The sequence below is a fragment of the Dipodomys ordii genome, unplaced genomic scaffold (genome assembly GCF_000151885.1).
Source record: "Dipodomys ordii isolate 6190 unplaced genomic scaffold, Dord_2.0 Scaffold193, whole genome shotgun sequence".
Taxonomy (NCBI): Eukaryota; Metazoa; Chordata; class Mammalia; order Rodentia; family Heteromyidae; genus Dipodomys; species Dipodomys ordii.
In genome coordinates this window covers 1,778,692-1,797,261 of record NW_012267409.1, presented here as the reverse complement: position 1 = coordinate 1,797,261, position 18,570 = coordinate 1,778,692, and the positions used below count along the sequence as shown (strand labels likewise).

Below are 18,570 nucleotides of genomic sequence, written 5' to 3'. Positions count from 1 at the left end.
TTAGGTGTGAGTTGGAGCTCACCTTCACCAGCCCGGTCAGAAGTGCTGCTTACATGGTTGAGGGGACCCAAGTTTGTGGCCTGTGTGTTGGTATTCTGTGATTTATAGTATTGGGGACCAGGGGAAATGGCTGTCTTCCTCAGGAACAAGATGGAATGTTCTAGATAGAGCTAGGAGCTGAGTGGGTGCCCCTCCACCTGAGGATGGTGAGGCCATTGGGACACAAACGTGTCACATCAGAACTTTGTGCTGGGCCTTGTCCACAGAACCACTGAACTTTGCAAGGGGGAGACAAGTTCCTTTGAGTTGTACATATGACCTTTGGCTCTAATATCTTTAGGTCCATAAACTCAGTCCACTGAGCTATAAAAGCAACTCATTTTATCACATTCTCTCCACAGTCTGCTGTGTGATCCTTCGGCCATATACCCACACCAAACTAGAGGCTATCAGCATGACAAAGGACCAGAATGGAACCTGGGAGATGGAGAGTAATGACAATTTTGAAGGCTACATGAAGGCCTTGGGTAAGGGGTTATAGCACTGGGGAAGGGAAGGGGTTGAGAGGGGAGGCGGGGGGTGGGGAGAATCAGTCTGCCCATGCAAAATCAGAGAGGTCATATACAAATTTTGAGGCTGTTTCTTCACCTGCAAATCATATATAATAATAAATGAGGCTGTGTTTAGAATGTCCTTAGCATAATAGTAGGTCCACAGGAAACAGACTGTCTACATAGAAAATACACACGCATGCATACACAGACACAAGGTACAACCTGAGGAGACGGTAACACACTCCTTAGCTTTTTGATCACCTTCTCTCTGGTGGCCATTTTTGCACTATAAGTACCCGGTAGAAATGCAGTTACAAACCTGTACGCGGGTGATTGATTGGGAGCATAGTTCGGAACTGATTCTGATCAATATCATACAGAGGGAGGAATCAAACTGCTGGAGCCAGAGCCCAGTACCCACTCTCTGACATTACCTTCCCTTTTTTTAACCTTTCAGAACCTGTTTCTCATCTTTCAAATAGGGAGACTAGCATCAGCCTTGTCCATGTGTCTGGGGGGGTGTTAGATGCAGTTGTGGTTTTTCATCGTTGTAAATACCGTAGTAGGTGTTGTTTGTGAGCCTCATGGTATAAGAGGTATGCTATATGAATTAGACTTGTGTTATCAGAAAGCAACTTTGTGGGTTTTGCACCTTTTGCTTAAATAATAAAAAGTCCTCTGGTATAAAATTCAGTTTCTGTACAATCTAAGGCTCTGTGGGATGGGATCTTAGAGCTCATCTTTTCTGCAAGAAGGAGGGGGAAGAAAGCATTCCTAACTCCCCTTTTTCCCCTGGTGGTAGGAGATGATCCTGTGAAGGGTGCCTTTAGCCATCTCCCAGAAATCCTCTCTCTGTAAGCAGCCTCTTTCTGGACTCCTGCTCACCGGATTACACCATCCATGTGGGCGTTCTCAAGTCGAGAATGTGATGTTCGGATCCTTCCATCAACAAGTTTTGGATTGGCCTTCCTTTGCTCTTAGCATCAGATCCAAACTTATAGTTTACAGATCACACATTATGATGTTGTGCTAAGGAGCTATTTGACCACTTTGCACCAGGTTCTCTGCAGTGTAGACAGGTCACTGATTATTGAGGATTGAGATGACAATGGATGGATGGATGGATGGATGGATGGATGGATGGATGGATGTCTGATGACCCAAGGTAAATGTATTTTGCAAAATCTTGATGCCTGCTAGTGCTGACAGTAATATTCCACATTCTGGCCAAAGTCTTTATATATAGACCCTGTGGCTCCTAGTTGGATTTTCAAATGCAAAGTACTGTGAGTTAGAAAAAGCTAGGTGACCATGGTAAGTAGAGTCCCTTCCTGTGGCCTTTCTTGCATATATTAGAAGCACTTCATTGATATCCCACAGCCTGACAGTGAGTCCTAGGCTAAGGATGGGGAGAGGAAGCAGGGAGGTGTCCCAAGGTGTCTACCTTGCCTTCCATGTCCAGGAGGGGGAGAAAGGAAACAGGATGAGGCAGGTGGGAAGGGAGACAATCTAATTCCTCCATAAATGTAATCTCTGGAAGAGGAAATAATACAGAAAGAAAGAGGGAAAAAAAGGAGAAGATCGCTCTTCCACTTCACTTCCCACAATTGCCTGGAAGTGCCCATGATTTGAGAATTAAGAGCCCGGGGTTTGAAGCCCATCGAAGCTACACTTTGAATGGATCTCAGCTTTCCGGTGATGAATGGGTATGCACCTCCGCTCTTTAATTTACAAAGAGCACCTGCCCTGTTAGCCTGCGACTCTAGCTTTTCTCACTCGCATGTTACAAAGCATTTTAATGTTGAGAAGCATACTCGTATTTCACCTTTATGGCTTGCATTGTTCAAAATGCAGTTATGAAAAGTATGCTTTAATAAAGTCACTTTGCTGCTCTTGTAGGGTTTTTTTTGTCTCTCTTTCTGCAGCAGCTATAAGCCATATATATTATTCAGCAATAGCCTGCCTTTGGACCTTTCCTTTTGAGACAGAAATTCATTTCACCTGGCTGTAAATCAGGCTCAGAGGTACCTTTAATCCAGAAAAGCAGATAAAACATATTTGATAACCCCGGTGTTAAAATACCGTATCAGGAAAATAATTTGTTCTACAAAGTTCAGAGGGAAGTGGTTTTGTAATCTCTGTGTATGTATGTATGTGTGTGTGTGTATGTGTGTGTGTGTGCGCGCGCATGCGTGTGCGTGAATGTGTGTACGTGCTACCACTGCAGCAAAACCCTTTAGATTAGAAATATCCAGCCAGGAATCTACCAGAATACTTGGCTCCCTTCTGTGGGGTGGAACAGAGGTGACATGAGTAACCGGCTTGTGCAAATGCTAGAGGGTAGCCGGGAGGCCAAGCCATTTTTCAAAATGAGGAGCGGCAGCAGTGCTTGATTCCATTTGCATAGAGCTCCTAATAAGATTTCCCAAGGCATTGGTTAGAAAGATTGACTAGGGATGGCGGTTCCTGGACAATCCAGTTCTCTCAGCAATGGGCATTTGTAGCTATAATCTACTTTTCTAGGCAACTGGGGACAAGCAAGCTTTTTTTTTTATTAAAGAGCCTACATTATAGATGGCAAAGAAGCTTGATTTGTAAGAAAACCTTTGGGCAGCCTGGGTGACTCTGGACCCATCATTTACACTTCCTGGGTCTCACTGGCAACATCTACGGAATATAAATACGTTTCCTTGCTAAGGAACACTTTGGGTCTCAATTTCTCTGGTTTTCAGTTTAGTAATTGGCCTGGCAGCTCCTCTCTACCTCATCTGATCAACAGATGACCTCTGGTTTTCTTTTCCCACCTCCTAACATGGCTCCCAGCACTTCTGGGACTTTCTCGCACAAGGAGACTTGAACACGAGCTACTTACAGATCCAGAGAGAGGAAGCTGGCCCCCACCAGGGATATGTCCCACTAGGGCAGATAGAGAGCCCATAAGACAGAGAGAGGTGTAGATCAGCCACCATTCGCATGGCTCCACAGCGTTGGGAGAACCCCAATGTGACCCGCAGTTTTCACTCTGGAGAAAGAGTGCTGATCAGATCTCTGTTTGTTTGACCTTCACGGACAAAGCCAGATTTAGAGGCCAAGGTTCAGTGAGTACCCCCAAGATCCTTGGGGTTGTTATAAACAGCATTTCATGAGCATTTTTACTGAGCCTTCCTCCTCTTAATCTGATGGGGTGAGTATTCTTCTCATTTTATCATGAGAAAACTTAGCCTCTGAGTTCAAACCCTAGTCCTACCAAAACAAAAGGAAGGGAGGGAGGGAAGAATGGAGGGTGAGAGATAGAAAGAAAAAGAAATGAAGAGAAAGAAAGGAAGAAAGAGAGAGGGAGGCAAGGAGGGAAAAGAAAAAGAAGGGGAGAGGAGAAGAAAAGAAAGCAGTTGAGAGCAGAGGAGAAGAGAGCAGAGGAGAGGATTGACCCTCACTGTTGTGAAGAGTTACAAAAATTTCGGCTTTATCCATGCTAAACACTGATGGCTTTCTAAGAATTTGTAATGTGTGTGTGTGTGTGTGTGTGAATGTGTGTGTGTATCAGTGTGTTGTGGGGCTTGAACTCAGGGCTTAGAGGGCAATCCCTGAGCAATTTTTCTCAAGGCTAGTGCTCTACCACTTTGAGCCACAACTCTGGTTTTCCAGTAGTTAATTGGAGCCTTACAAACTTTCTTGCCCGAGCTTTGAACCGAGATCCTCAGAGCTCAGCCTCCTGAGTAGCTAGGATGACAGGCGTGAACCACCAATCCCCAGCAAGAATTTTTTTTAAGTTTTAAATCATGAAATCTTTACAACAAACTCAAGAAGAATCCCTGTGTTGGAAAGAACTAAGGCTGCTCTGGCGGAGGTGTGTGTATGCATGTTTCGTGTGTGTGTGTGTGTGTGTGTGTGTGTGTGTGTGTGTGGTGATCTGGGGCTCAGGGGAAACTTCAACTGCTGTGTTCTCTCCTGTCAGATCAGAGTTCCAGAGGACATTCTTGGCTTCCTGACAATTGACCAAAGTGTCTAACCCAATCACCTGTAAGACAACTCTTGTTTCTCATTTAAGCAAGGAAGCATGTTCTGTCCTGATCTGTGACTCAGGTTTGTCCTTGTTAAAGGAATGGATGAGTCTGCCTGAACAAGTCATAACCTCCCCTCTCCTAACTCCTTTGCTCAACAGATATCGATTTTGCCACCCGCAAGATTGCAGTTCGTCTGTCTCAGACCAAGATCATTGTTCAAGACGGTAACAACTTCAAGACAAAAACCAACAGCACCTTCCGGAACTACGACTTGGATTTCACTGTCGGGGTAGAGTTTGATGAGCACACAAAGGGCCTGGACAACCGGAACGTCAAGGTACTGCCATGGGCTGGAGGTTTTCACCTGTACAGTACATGGTACCCAAGTGGGTTCTGTGGCTTCACTATGAAAACAGACAAATACACACAAAATGGCACAGTCAGGGGGGCTGGGAAGGTGGCTCAGCGGTAGAGTGCTTGCCTTGTATGCTCAAGGCCCTGGGTTCGATTCCTCAGCACCACATAGGCAAAAAATAAAAAGCCGGAAGTGGTGCTGTGGCTCAAGTGGTAGAGTGCTAGCCTTGAGCTGAAGAGCTGAGGGACAGCGCCTAGACCCAGAGTTCAGGCCCCATGACCGGACCCAAAAAAAAAAAATGGCACAGCCAGACGCTGGTGACTCTCACCTGTCATCCTAGTTACTCAGGAGGCTGAGATCTGAGGATCACGGTTTGAAACCCACTCCAGCAGGAAAGTCTGTGAGACTCTTATCTCCATTTAACCACCCCAAAACCAGAAGTGGTAGAGCGCTAGCCTTGATCGAAAGAGCTGAGACAGCACCCAGATCCTGAGTTCAAACCCCACAACCGACAAAAAAAAAAAAAGGACAGAAATAATTGGGATGTTTGGAGCAGGCAGGGCTACAGAGGAGCCAGCAGATCTCTGTGGACTGACAATAGGGACTTCGTGAAAAGCTGAAAAGGAAGAACTAAGAAAACATGAATGGACTTCACTACCCTAAGATTTCAGACAGGGACTGATACCACCAGGCTGTTCAGAGCAAAAAAAAGGACAAGTTGGAATGACCTTAGCAGAGATGATGGCTGTGTGGCCAGGGGCAGGACAGCTTTCTGGAAAGGGGCAGTCTGTTCAGTTTTCTCTGGCATTGCCACCCTCTTTCCTGCTCTGTTTTTCAAGAGATGTTGAGAATTCAGATATTTTTATTTTATTATTTTGTTGTTGTTGGCTGTGGGGCTTGAACTCAGGACCTAAGCCCTGTCCCTAAGCTTTTGCCCTCAAGGCTAGTACTCTACCACTTTGAGCCACAGAGTCACTTCCCGTTTTCTGGTGGTTCACTGGAGATGAGAGTCTGATGGACTTCCTTACCCAGATTGGCTTTGAACCACGATTCTCAGATCTCAGCTTCCTGAATGGCTAGGATTACAGGTGTGAGCCACCAGTGCCCGGCTAGATGTTTTTATATAAAAGATCTCAACTTTCATTTTGTTTTTCTTTTGTCAGTCCTCGAACTTTGGGCCAGGGTGCTGTCCCTGAGCTTCTTTTGCTCAAGGTGAACACTCTACCACTTGAGCTACAGTGCCACTTTCTGGCTTTTTTGAGTAGTTTATTGGAGAGGAAACTCTCAGGGAGTTTCCCACTTGGGTTGGCTTCAAACCATGATCCTCAGATCTCAGCCTCCTGAGTAGTGAGGATCACAGGTGTGAGCCACCAGGTCTGAGTTGAGGACAGGATGAAGTGTAATATTCAAAGCATCCTTTCTCTCTGATCAAGTCAGCCACCAGACCCTCTGCCTCCCAAACAGAGGAAGGACACAGCTAAGTGTTCTGTCCCCATGTATGTGTGCCCTTCATCCCCAGCGAAGGGCCAACCCTGTGGCATGCTACCTCAAACAGGACTCCCCACCCTGCCCTGGCCTTTCTCCATCTATCTTTTGGCCTTGTGATAGTTTTCTCTTCCAGAGATTTTACATTGTTAGTAGTTGAATTTGTCATCCTACTCCCCCCCCCACATAATGATTTATGATATTTTATGAAAGAAAAAGGTCACCAGGTGCTGGTGGCTCACGCCTGTCATCCTAGCTACTTAGGAGGCTGAGATATGAGGATCACGGTTCAAAGCCAACCAGGGCAGGAAAGTCTATGAGATTCTTAGCTCCAATGAACCACCAGAAAACTGGAAGTGGAGCTGTGGCTCAAAGTGGTAGAACACTAGCTAGAGTTGAGTGTACCTAGGGCATGAGAGATTGAAATCCAGATTCAGGCTCCCAGGATTCTCCCAGACCAGAGTTCTGCCCCATGGACGCACAGGAGCTGGGTGACAGTGTCAGGGAGGGCAGCTGCAGGTTTGGTATGCTCAGCTCTCAAGACCATTTGTTTGCTCTGTCTGGGAATCTGTCGTGGCAGTCTCTGGTCACCTGGGAAGGCGAGACCCTCGTGTGCGTGCAGAAGGGGGAGAAGGAGAACCGAGGCTGGAAGCAGTGGGTTGAGGGAGACAAACTGTACCTGGTAAGTCCTGGGGTCTGCACACCTCTTTCCCCCTGTGCGCCCATAAACTCTTACGCTCACCTGGCTGGATGCCGTGACAAGAAAAATGGCCCTGCAGTCTCCTTCCCTGAGCCACAGCCAAATGTGTATGGTCTTAGAGTGAGAAAGCCATTTCCATCTGGCCCAGGGGACTCCAGAAAGAAATCTATATGGCTGTTTCCATGAATGGCTGCAATTAAAAAGCAACTTTAAAATGCTGAGTTAGAAAGCTAGGATCCAAGGCGAAATGCTGGGAACCTGTTAAAGGCCCAGCTGGGGAGAAATGTGAACCCCGGTATTAAGGTGCCCTGGAGAAGGGTAAGACCAGGCCTTCTCTCAATTATGGGAGCCTGACGGGGCGAGGCATGGTGGTGGGCTTTAAAGGGGAGAGGCAGGTGGGCAGGGGAACTGCCTCAGGCTGTGTTTCTCCTCCTGAAACATGATCTTCCCAGACCCCCAAATATTTTAGATCAATTTAATTACCAGAATGGAACAGTTGGAACAGTGGCCGATAGCTTCAAATAGTATCTACCTAGACAGCTTTTTTTAAATATATATATTCTTCCTTCTTCAAGCCAGTTTATAGACCCACATTGAAATAGTGAAAATGTTCTCAGTCCTTCATGCATCCAGCCACTCATTTGTAAAAATGGATGACTCATTCAAGTCTCCATTCATTCATTCATTCACTCACCTGTGGTGTACAGTGGGTGCCTGGCTCCAGTGTCCACAGTCAGATGGTCAAGGTGCCCTTTAACCAGCCTTGCTTCACCTGACATCTTCATTTAAGCCTTCTGTATATTTTCCACTGACATTTTTCCTTAGCTGCTTTGATTTTGATGGAGAGAGAGAAAGAGACTCTTAGCACTTGTGCCATACCTCCACTTTCGGCTTGTTTGAGTAGTTTCTTGGAGATAAGAGACTCACAGAGTTCCCTGCCCGGGTTGGCTTTGAACCAGCATCCTCAGATCTCGGTCTCCTGAGTAGCTAGGATGACAGGTATGAGACACTGGTATCTGGCCAGATGATGGATTTTTTTTTTAACTTGTGGAGCCATTCCCAATGGAATCTGTGACTAGGACAACAGATTTGTCGCAACTGCCAAGAACGTGATGGTCTTCCTCCCATGTGGTTCCCCCTCCTCCTCCAAGGGGTGCCTGGACAGAGCTGGCGGGGTCCCTCTGTGGCCTTCCGCACCCTGTCCTTGCCTAGGTACTCAGCAGCCAGCAGCATCTCAGGTCTTCACCTGCCCAACTCTTCTCCACACCAGCTCCTTCCCTGCCTGGTGACTTGGCCGCTTTTTATGATTGAAGTGATGTTGCTTTCATCACAGGAGTAGGAGAGTATAATTTTTCTTTGCATTTTCCCCCACTCTTATAGTTGTTCAAGCTCAATTTGAGTATCAGAAATCAAATTATGACTCCCTGCGGGGAATACCAGCCTATTAGCCCAGGATGGCCAAGTGTCCCCTCTTTATTCCAGCCCCACTACCTGCACACCCAGAGGGTGGGACAGTAGGGAGGAGGAAAACTGGGCTCCTTAGCTAGTCACCTACTTTCTGATTTGCAGGAGCTGACCTGTGGTAACCAGATGTGCCGCCAAGTGTTCAAAAGGAAGTGAAGCTATGTGGGGGGCCTGCCAGGCACCGGGAGTTCTCTGTTGGCTTTGGGGAGCAGTGTGGAAACCCTCATAACTCCATTAAAGCACACCAATGGGTATATCCAGAATGAGTATGTAACAGAGAGACGCATTCTCCCCCTTGGAAACCTGGCATTAAATAAGAAACGCACACACACACACACACACACACACACAAACCAAAATGTACTAGCATGCACTCAAAAGCTTCCGGTCTATTTTCCTTTATTTCCAGAGCTGCTGGGTTTCTTGCATGAGCAGAAGAGATGGCTGCCTATGCGTATGCTTTGTTGTTTGTTCATTGACTCTGTTTTATTTTGTTCCCTTTAAAAAATATTATTATTAGTTTGTTAGGTGATGGTAGGGGACTGTTGTCCCCAAGAATGTTCTCAGACACAACATTCCCCATGGAATCCTGAACACCCCCCCCCTCCGTTTGAGAGGCGTTCCTTTGAACAGGTGTAGCACATTAGTTCTCTGACATTCTGCATGTTTGCTTGGTTGGTTGTGCTAGGGTTTGGCCCCAGGGCCTTGCCCTCTTTTGACTTGCTTGATAAGCATTTGAGCCACCCTTCCAACCCTGCTTTTGGCTGGTTATCTTAGAGGAGTCTCATGTGCTTTTCTGTCCAGGCTGGCTTCGAATCATGATCCTCTAGCTCTCTAGATCTCCGCAGGCCATACAGACCTGACCTCAGCTCCTCATCAGTACCATAGTGCCAGCCAGTCCTGGTCCTTAACCTTCAGCCCTGTACTGTAGAGAGAGTCACGGAGCATGTGTTTGTTCAGCTCTGTGTCCCTTCCCACCTACCATCCATTCAGGGAACCACAGGTGCTGACTGGACCATCAGTTTGTTCTTCACTTCTGTCTTTTTGCTGCCTAACTGGAAATAGGAATCTCTCAGATTTGTCTGCCATCTTGGATTTTGAACCACAGTCCTCAAATCTCAGCCTCCTGAGTAGCTAGGATTACAGACATGAGCCACCAGAGCCCTTTGTCCAGCTTCAAAACAACAACACAGCAATTTGGAAGCCTTTCAAAATCTTCTAGCCACAAAGTCCTCCCTTAAACCAGGGAGTTCCCTTCCTCTAAGGATAGTTTAGCTTTTCAGTATGTGTTGGAAGGATTGCACTCATTCCTTAAGTGAGCATTCCTTCCTTTGGTGACAGATAACAATGTGACTTTAAATTCTCATCTTCCAAAAGGGAAGTTTGCAGTGTATTTTCCCCCACAAATGACCCGTGAGTGAATAAATCTGTTCACACAGGGTGTGTGAAAGAGCGTATCTATTCATTCTACTGATTATCCTTTGCCAAAGAGGATGCATTTGAACTTGGAGAAGGGAAATTTGCAGGCCCAGTTCAAAGCCAGAGACGATGTTTGGGGCCAGGGTTTCCCTACACTTGCCTCAGCCTATGTCCAAACCAAACCGTGGCAGGAATGCTTCACCGCAGCCTTGACGGGTCTCACTGGGAGAGCACGGAAGAGGTGACCCTTTGGTACTTGCTGGTACTTGTAATTGGGGTGGTGCAAAAGAGACTCAAAGACTTTCGGATCTTCCAGCCTCCCATGAGACAAGTTGGGGTTAGCCATGAAGTGAGGAAGGGGAAGGGGTGAGGGTTCTTGAAAACTAAAGAAAGATTTCCATGCAAATCCCAGTTCACAAAAATAGTCAAGAGTCTCTGTGTGGCTGGAACACGGGGTTTGGAGCAACCTTGGCTAAAGAATGGACTACACCTCTCAGCCAGCTGTGTGGTTACAAGGTGGTTACAACCCCTCTCTGCGCTTCCATTTTCCCATCTGTCAAATGAACTTACCTTAGAGGGAATTGTAAGGATTGAATGAGATCTCATTCACACATGCACACATACACACACATGTATATGCATACACATATACACGTGAGCACTCCTCCTCCATCTTACGTGTGTATTGGACACACGCAATGCAATTGTGATCCTCTTTGTTGAGACTACACTGTCCCAGTCCTGCAATCCCAGCTACTTTGGGAGATGGAGATCCAGGGTTAGAAATCTGAGGCCAGCTCTGACCCAAAAGTTCAAGAGACTCCATCTCAATCAATGGTTGGGCACGGTGGCAAACAGCTTCAAGGAAAGGTCAAGTAGAAGGCCAGCCTGGTTACAAGGGGAGACCCTACCTCAAAAATAACCAACACATCTGGGTTCCAGTGGCTTATACCTGAAATCCTAGATACTCAGAGAGGCTGAGATCTGAGGATCACAGTTCATAGCCAGCCCAGGCAGGAAAGTCTATGAGACTCTTATCTCCACTAAACTACCAAAAAGAAACAGGAAGTGATGCTGTGGCTCAAGTGGTAAAGCTCAGGGACAGTGCCCAGGCCCTGAGTGCAAGCTCCGGGACCAGCACAAAAAGGCGGGGGGTGAGGGGGTAGGCAATGAGTCCAGATGTAAATGTATGCCCAGCAAGCCTAAAGTCCTGGATTCAATTTCCAATCATGCTAAGCTAGCACAAAAACAAACAAAAAAACATATTCCATATTTCCGGAGCTCTAGTTCTGAGATCCAGCTACCTACAGCTATCCATGAGGCCCTGAATTTCATCTCCAGCAAGGGGAGAGGAGAGAGAGAGAGGTTGGAAGAGGAGGTGGGCTACGGAGAGGGGAGAAGGAGGCAGGGATTCATCTACTGCACCTTCCTGCCTTAACCAGGTGATATCTCAGGTCCTTTCCATCTATGCCTCAGCTCTCTGAATCCCTAACAAACCTATACAGTAGGATTATCCCTACTTTATCAACAGGGAGTCAGAAACTGTGCCCAGGGCGATAGCTAAGATGTAGTGGCACCAAAGGCACAATAGAGTCTCACTGAGCCCAGGCTCTTGCTGGAAACCCAGGTGAGCCTTCCTCCTGTAGCTGCCCATCAGTCTTCGGGCAAATGGCGAACGTAACCTTTTCCAAGTACATCCAAATCGTAATCCAAGCCTTAAAGGACCACGAAGTCAATGGAAGGGAATACTTACTGAATTGGAACAGAATAGACTATTTTATTAGCCTAATTGCTTTTAAACTCCTGTGAAGTGTTTAAGAGCTCCATGGAAATGTTTTCTTTTATTAAAGTTAATTGTTTTCATCTTTAAAGGCCCTATTTTAAAACTTAAAACTTCTCCAGAGAGCTGAGCACCCCTGTAGCTCATGCCTGTGATCTTTAGCTACTCAGGAGACTGAGGTCTGAGTATCACAGTTCGCAGACAGTCCAGGCAGGAAAGTCTGAGACTCTTATCTCCAATTAACCATGAGAAATGAAGCTGTGGCTCAAGGGGTAGGGGTACTAGCCTTGAATGTTAAAAGCTAAGGGATAGTGCCCCAGGACCAGCCCCAGTACTGGCAAAAGCAAAAAACAAAACAACAATTAAAAAAAAAACACCTTTTCTCCTCAGGTCTTTGATCTCATTCCAAGCCAACAGCCTCATTGTGGCTGGGCAGGAGTCTCACCCACCTGTTCACTGTGCTTGTGACTCTTTGGGGACTTGTAACTATTGGCTGCTGGTCCCGTAACTCTGGGGTAACCAGCTGAACAAGGCTGAGGGTCATGTTCTTGGTGTCTATTGCTGTTGCATGCTGGGCCTGCTGTCCTCTATCCCTTCCTGTCCACATCATAGTTGCCACATCTCAGCCAATGCCTGTTGATGCTTTCTTCACCAACCCATTCATTAAGGAGCATTGATTTATCATCTCCTAAAAGCTAGGCCTAGCAAATGGAAGAGATGCCAAGAAAACAAAACAAACAAGCAACCACGCCCCGCCCAAAGTAGGCATGTTCTCTGTCATGACAGATTGTGGAGTGGATTGAAGACTTATGGCAGAAATTATGATCCTCATTATATAAAAGCGAAGGCTCGGGTTCAAAGAACAGAATGTACAAAAGAGACCACCAACCCTCTTCCTCAGCCAGCTGTGCTCTGGATGTGGTTTAAGCTTGGTCTTCAGGGGGTGGTGGTGTTGGGATGCGGGGCCTGGACATGGGTTTCTAGTCCAAGTTAGGAGTTTAGCATGGATGTGGGACCCCAGTCTCTCCTGCTTTCTGGTTGGCTGTGAGATCTCTTCCTCTCACAGTGCTTCTACCAAGGCCATTCATTTTGAAGGTGACAGGGGACCAGGAGTCCTCACTACCACCAGACTTCCGGCCCCCGGCCCCTTCCAAACTAAGAGCTAAATACGCCTCTTTATGAAGTTAGCCTGCCTTGGTTGCGTTGCTCTTTCCTTACCCAAATGCAAAAGGAATGGATACGCTGCCTCTTCTGTTTCCCAGATGTGGCAGGAGGCAGAGAAAGGGACCTGCCAAAGGACTGGAGAGGCCTGGTTTATAAATGCAGCTCCTAATAAAAGAAAAACAAAGGCCCTCGAAATGCTCCAGCCCCAGATACATGTGATCTTGTCTGTCCTGTTCTCCGCACAATACCTACCAAGCTAACCAGCATATAATTATTAGTGGCAAAAGCAACAATGGGCTATTTTTACTTTCCAAAAAGATGGGCGGGAGGGGGAGACCATATTATTCTAGTGAAGTGTTTTGCCCTCAGAAGACATTCAGGGAAGTCTGAGGACATAACCTGGAGAGGGGTGCTACTGGCATCTAGTGGGTAAAAACCAGGCATGTGTCAACAAACCCCTCGATACTGGATACAATGGCCCTGCCACCCACCCCAACCAAACAAGGCATATGAGGGCCTTCGGCTTCAGCTCTGAAGAGAACAAGGACTTCCCGCAGGTCAGTAACTAGTAATTCCTTTGGAACATGATGTTTTGCGGGGTACAAAGTACTTGATTCCATGACTGATGACTTTTTTGTTGTTGTTGTGGGTTGTGGGGCCTAGACTCTGGGCCTGGGCTCTGTCCCTCAGCTCTTCAGCTCAAGGTGAGTGAGCACTCTACCACTTTAGCCAAAGTGCCACTTCCGGCTCTTTCTGCTTATGCGGTGCTGAGCAATCGAACCCAGGGCCTCATGCATGCGAGGCAAGCGCTCTACCACTGAGCCACCTTCCCAACCCACTGACAACTTTCTGAAATAATCAGGGAGAAATGTTTTTTTTCCTTTCAGGCATCTTCCCTTTGGTCTCACTAGATCTTCAGGTGCCATTCAGGAGTTGGCCCAAACCTACGTCTTGGCTGGAAGTATCAGGGTTCCAATTATTTTGCCACTAGTCTCATTCTCCCACCCCCATGTTTTGTGTGTGTGTGTGTGTGTGTGTGTGTAAAAGCTTGGTTTGAGGATTTAATGTTTTTATTATCTTTTTTTTTTTTTTGTCCATCATGGGACTTGAACTCTGGGCTTGGGTGCTGTCCCTCAGCTCTTCAGCTCGAGGCGAGCACTCTACCACTTGAGCTACAGTGCCACTTCTGGTTTTCTAGTGGTTTATTGGAGATAAGAGTCTCACAGACTTTCCTGCCCGGGCTGGCTTTGAACCATGATCCTCATATCTCAGCCTCCTGAGTAGCTAGGATTACAGGCATGAGCCACCGGTGCCCGGCTAAATTTTTATTATCTTGAAGTAGTTGTATAAAGGTGTTTCATTTCAGCGCCTCTTCATCAGTGCTACCCCTTTTTGTTATCCTCCCCCATCTCTCCCAATCCCACCCATTCCCTCAACTTTACCTCGTTCCATGCTCACACGTGTACATTGCATATTAGGGCCACATTTGTCCACCTTTCCTCCCCCCCTCCTCACCCCATGCCCTCGACACCACAAGTGTCAGCTTCCCAGTATGCATTTTGTTAGACCGTAAGTTAGTTGTTCAAGTACTCACACCACCAGAATCTCCTCCCCTGCCTACACCCTCCTTCAGTTAACCTGTTTGTGTACATGCGCACAGGACCCTGTACATGCTTACATCTATGTTTTACACTGAGATCTAACTTCTGAACTTGACATTTCATTGAACATAATTTTTTTCCAGGTGTATCCATTTCCCTGCCAATGACATAATACCCTTATTCCTGATGGATATATATATATATATATATATATATATATATGCACACATATATCCACATACATATTGGGTATCTGGATATATATAGTTATAACATATCTATCTATCTATAATTTTCTTGATCCATTTGTCCTAGTGGCTAGTTTTTTTTTTTTGGGGGGGGTCCGGTCGTGGCACCTGAACTCTGGGCCTGGGCGCTGTCCCTCAGCTCTTCAGCTCAAGGCTAGCGCTCTACCACTTGAGCCACAGCGCCACTTCCGGCGTTTTTCTTTTTGCTTCTGTGGTACTGAGGAATCGAACCCAGGGCCTCATGCATGCAAGGCAAGCGCTCTACCGCTGAGCCACCTTCCCAGCCCCCTAGTGACTAGTTTTAAATGATCACCCTTTCAACATTCTTCCTAAACCACATTCCAGGCCTGGAAGAAGCCTCCTTCTTAAGTGTCATCAGATCTTTGGGATGCTGAAGACTTTCCAGCTGATGGAGACCCTGGAAGCCAGCATCCTGAGACACAGACCCAGCCAGGTTAGAGCAGAAACGGCTCCAGTCAGGATTAAAGAGCAATGAATGACCTTGGTGGAGATGCCAGGACAAAAATGCACGCGGTTTCTCTAACCAGGGTGAGGTGGGAAGGAGCTGGGTTCTCTGAAGCAGGATGTCTTGTTCAAGAGCTTTACTACCCTGCTGTCAGGAACTGTGGCGTTTGCTGGGGACTGTCCTTCCTCTGTCCTCTGTCCTCCGTGTCCGCAGGACTTTGCCTGATGCGCCCGCAGGAGCACTCACACGAGGAGAACTGTGTCACTCACCAGTGTCAGAGAGGCATCTTGGAACAAAGGTCGTAGAGAGGTAAGAAGGGAAATCATGAAAGCATGGCAAACAAGGGCCTGAGGGTAAGGACATGAGGGGTTCGTTTGCTATCCAATTACCCTCATGCCCCGTGCCCTTTGGGTCTCCATACTAAACTATGAAGAAGGAGATAAAAGAAACATGTAGCCTGGTGCCGGTGGCTTACGCCTATAAATCCTAGCTACCCAGGAGGCTGAGGATCATGGTTCAAAGCCAGCCTGGGCAGGAAAGCCATGAGACTCTTATCTCCAATGAACCACCAGAAAACTGGAAGTGGTGCTGTGGCTCAAGTGGTAGAGCGCTCCCCTTGATCTGAAGAGCTGAGGGGCATTGCCCAGGCCCAGAGTTCAAGCCCCACTGACAAGGGAGGGAGGGAAGGAGGGAGGAATGGAGGGAGGGAAGGAGGAAGTATAACTCCTCTCCCTGTGTGACCTGCAACTAACCTCTCCAAGCCCTTTTCCTGCCAAGTAGATAAATCCTCACCTGTGCAGTTTTCAGATCTCTCCCTAGGGGGCAGCATGCCCCATGGGTGGGTCCTCTCAGGGGTGACCCCAGTTGACCTCAAGGGACCCCCCTGAGTGTGGGGCTCTCCACCTCCTCCCCACCGCAGTTTAGGCAGTTTAGAGATGTGCTTTACAGCTGTGTTTTCAGAAAGACCTCACGGAAGGCCACGCAGAGGCTGGATCACGGGTGAACCCAGTCAGATTCCATCTTTGCACCCAGGTCTGCACACAGGGCTGGGGGCTCTGTGGATCCCCTCTGGAGAACTAGCTCAGGCCCCAAGCCATCCATTGAAAAGCAGCAATATACCCAAACTATTGTAGATGTATTTCCTTTTCTCTTTACTTTAATCTTTTGAGTACTTATTGTATTCTGGGTGCGCAGCCAGGCCCTTTCCCTCATAGTAATTTCATAAAATACCTTTTTCCCCCCTAAATCCCCATTTTTACAGATAAGCCTTCCTGATGCTCAGAACCTTCCAGTTAACTTGTCCAAGTCCCTCCACCCGACCCAGCTGCTGAGCAGTGCAACCTACCAGACATCCAGATCCGAAAAGCTGTTAGGGAGGTGCCTGGTGCCAGCCCTACAATCTGGCCGCCATAAACACATTTCACAGGGCACGGAAGCAGAAGCGAGGGAGGGGCTGATGGGAATTGTCAGGCGCATCACAGTCATCCATTAAGCATTTCCTAGGTTCAGACACCCCTCCCACCCACCTCACTCCCGACTCTGGGATCTGAGCTGCCTCCTGCAACAGAGGTCACTTTTAAGGGCAGATCCCAAAAGTGTTTGCAACCCCTGTTTCTCAGCCTGGGCTGTACAGGCAATGAGTGTGGGAATGCCACCCCCCACACACACCCCTGTCGTATCCAGGCTGGTGTTTACCAACAAAAACAAAGGTTCTAGTGTGTCCTGGGTGAGTGAGCAGATACCAGGCCCTGGACTATAAGGGGAAAAGGATTTAAGTTCTGAACTCAGCCCTCTTGATTTTCAGGATATGGGTGGAAAGCATCAAGCTGGTTTGCAAATAGTGGTCCTGTTGAATCTCTGTCATTTCTCCCCCTTTCCCCATCCCAGTCTATCCCATTCTTTTGTCTGATTTCTGTCATAAGTCACTGATTCAAAAATCAGGCATCAGGGGCCGGGAAGGTGGCTCAGTGGTAGAGTGCTTGCCTTGTGTGCACAAGGCCCTGGGTTCGATTCCTCAGCACCACATAAGCAGATAAAGGCAGAAGTGATGTTATGGCTCAAGTGGTAGAGCGCTCACCTTGAGCTGAAGAGCTGAGGGACAGAGACCAGGTCCAGAGTTCAGGCCCCACCACCAACCAGCCCTGCCCTATCTCCAGTCTCAGTATTGGTCCTCAGGTATGGCCACCCAGGCAGAGAATTGGTGATGTCTCTCCTCCCCGTCACCCCTACTGCCCAACCTCTCTCCCAACCCTTCCCTCCCTGGTTCTAACTTCGTTAATCAAGCAAGCCAGTGTGGGACCCTTGTGAAGGCGGCTATTGTGCCCAGCCTCTCAAAAGCAACGGGCAGGCAGCACTCAGAACCAGTTGGCATGGCGACTGAGCTACGAGGACACTTTCAAAACGGGCAATTTAGTTTTAAATGATCATTACTGAATGTCACATTGCCGTAATTGCGAGGACAGCTAATTGGGCGATTGTTCAGAATTCTTTTGGTTCTGCTTCTATTGAATGTGTGTATGCAACCACACACACACACACATTACTCACAGGATGGGCCAAGTTACTCATTCCACGATCACCAAAGACCTGCGTTATGAAGAGCTTGGCCTCTGCACTGGGCCATGTGGTGGCTGTTGATTGACTGAAATACGTCATCTCTAAATGGCGCTCAACCTAGAACTCTGCCCTGAGATACCTCCTTGTGCCCTCTGCCCACACAGATCATCTCCAGAAGTGTCAAGATGTTAGCAGCCTGTGCCCACACATACTCTCATTCTGACAAAAGCCATCTGCCCGGTCAGAGGACTCTGACTTGGGAAAGTTTGACCTGACTCTGTGTGTGTGTGTGTGTGTGTGTGTGTGTGTGTGTGTGTGTGTGTACTGGAACTTGAACTCAGGGCCTGGGCATTATCCCTTAACTTTTTCACTCAAGGATGGTACTCTACCACTTGAGCCACACCTTCACTTTTGGCTTTTATTGGTGGTGGTGGTGGTTGTGAGGCTTGAACTCAGGACCCTGTCCCTGAGTGGCTTTGTGCTCAAGGCTAGCCCTCTACCACTTGTGCCACAGCGTCACTTCCCGTTTTTGAGAGATTAATTGGAGATAAGAGTCTCATAGGGGGCTCTTCTGCCCAGGCTGGCTTCAAACTGTGATCCTCGGATCTTAGCCTCCTGAGTAACTAAGATTACAGGTGTAAGCCACCAGCGCCCAACAACTTTATTTTTTCCTGGTTAATTGAAGGTAAGAGTCTCACAGATTTTCCTGCCCAAACTGGCTTAGAACTGCGACCTTCAGATTTCAGCCTCATGAGTAACCAGTTTTTGCTCATC

General features: G+C 47.5%; 1 protein-coding gene across 1 annotated transcript; it reads left to right on the top strand.

Moving 5' to 3' along the window:
* The first annotated feature begins 435 nt into the window (after positions 1-435).
* Rbp2 (retinol binding protein 2, cellular) lies at positions 436-8,720 on the top strand. Its single transcript, XM_013034674.1, has 4 exons — positions 436-527; positions 4,717-4,895; positions 6,979-7,080; positions 8,668-8,720. The coding sequence occupies exons 1-4, from the start codon at positions 455-457 to the stop codon at positions 8,716-8,718; spliced, it is 405 nt and encodes a 134-aa protein (XP_012890128.1). The 5' UTR covers positions 436-454; the 3' UTR covers positions 8,719-8,720.
* The last annotated feature ends 9,850 nt before the right edge of the window (positions 8,721-18,570 follow it).

Coding starts and splice junctions, on each gene's coding strand:
- Rbp2 (XM_013034674.1), top strand. CDS start 455: ATGACAAAGGACCAGAATGGAACCTGGGAGATGGAGAGTAATGACAAT. Junction 528..4,716: donor AGGCTACATGAAGGCCTTGG/GTAAGGGGTTAT, acceptor TTTGCTCAACAG/ATATCGATTTTGCCACCCGC. Junction 7,081..8,667: donor AGGGAGACAAACTGTACCTG/GTAAGTCCTGGG, acceptor TCTGATTTGCAG/GAGCTGACCTGTGGTAACCA.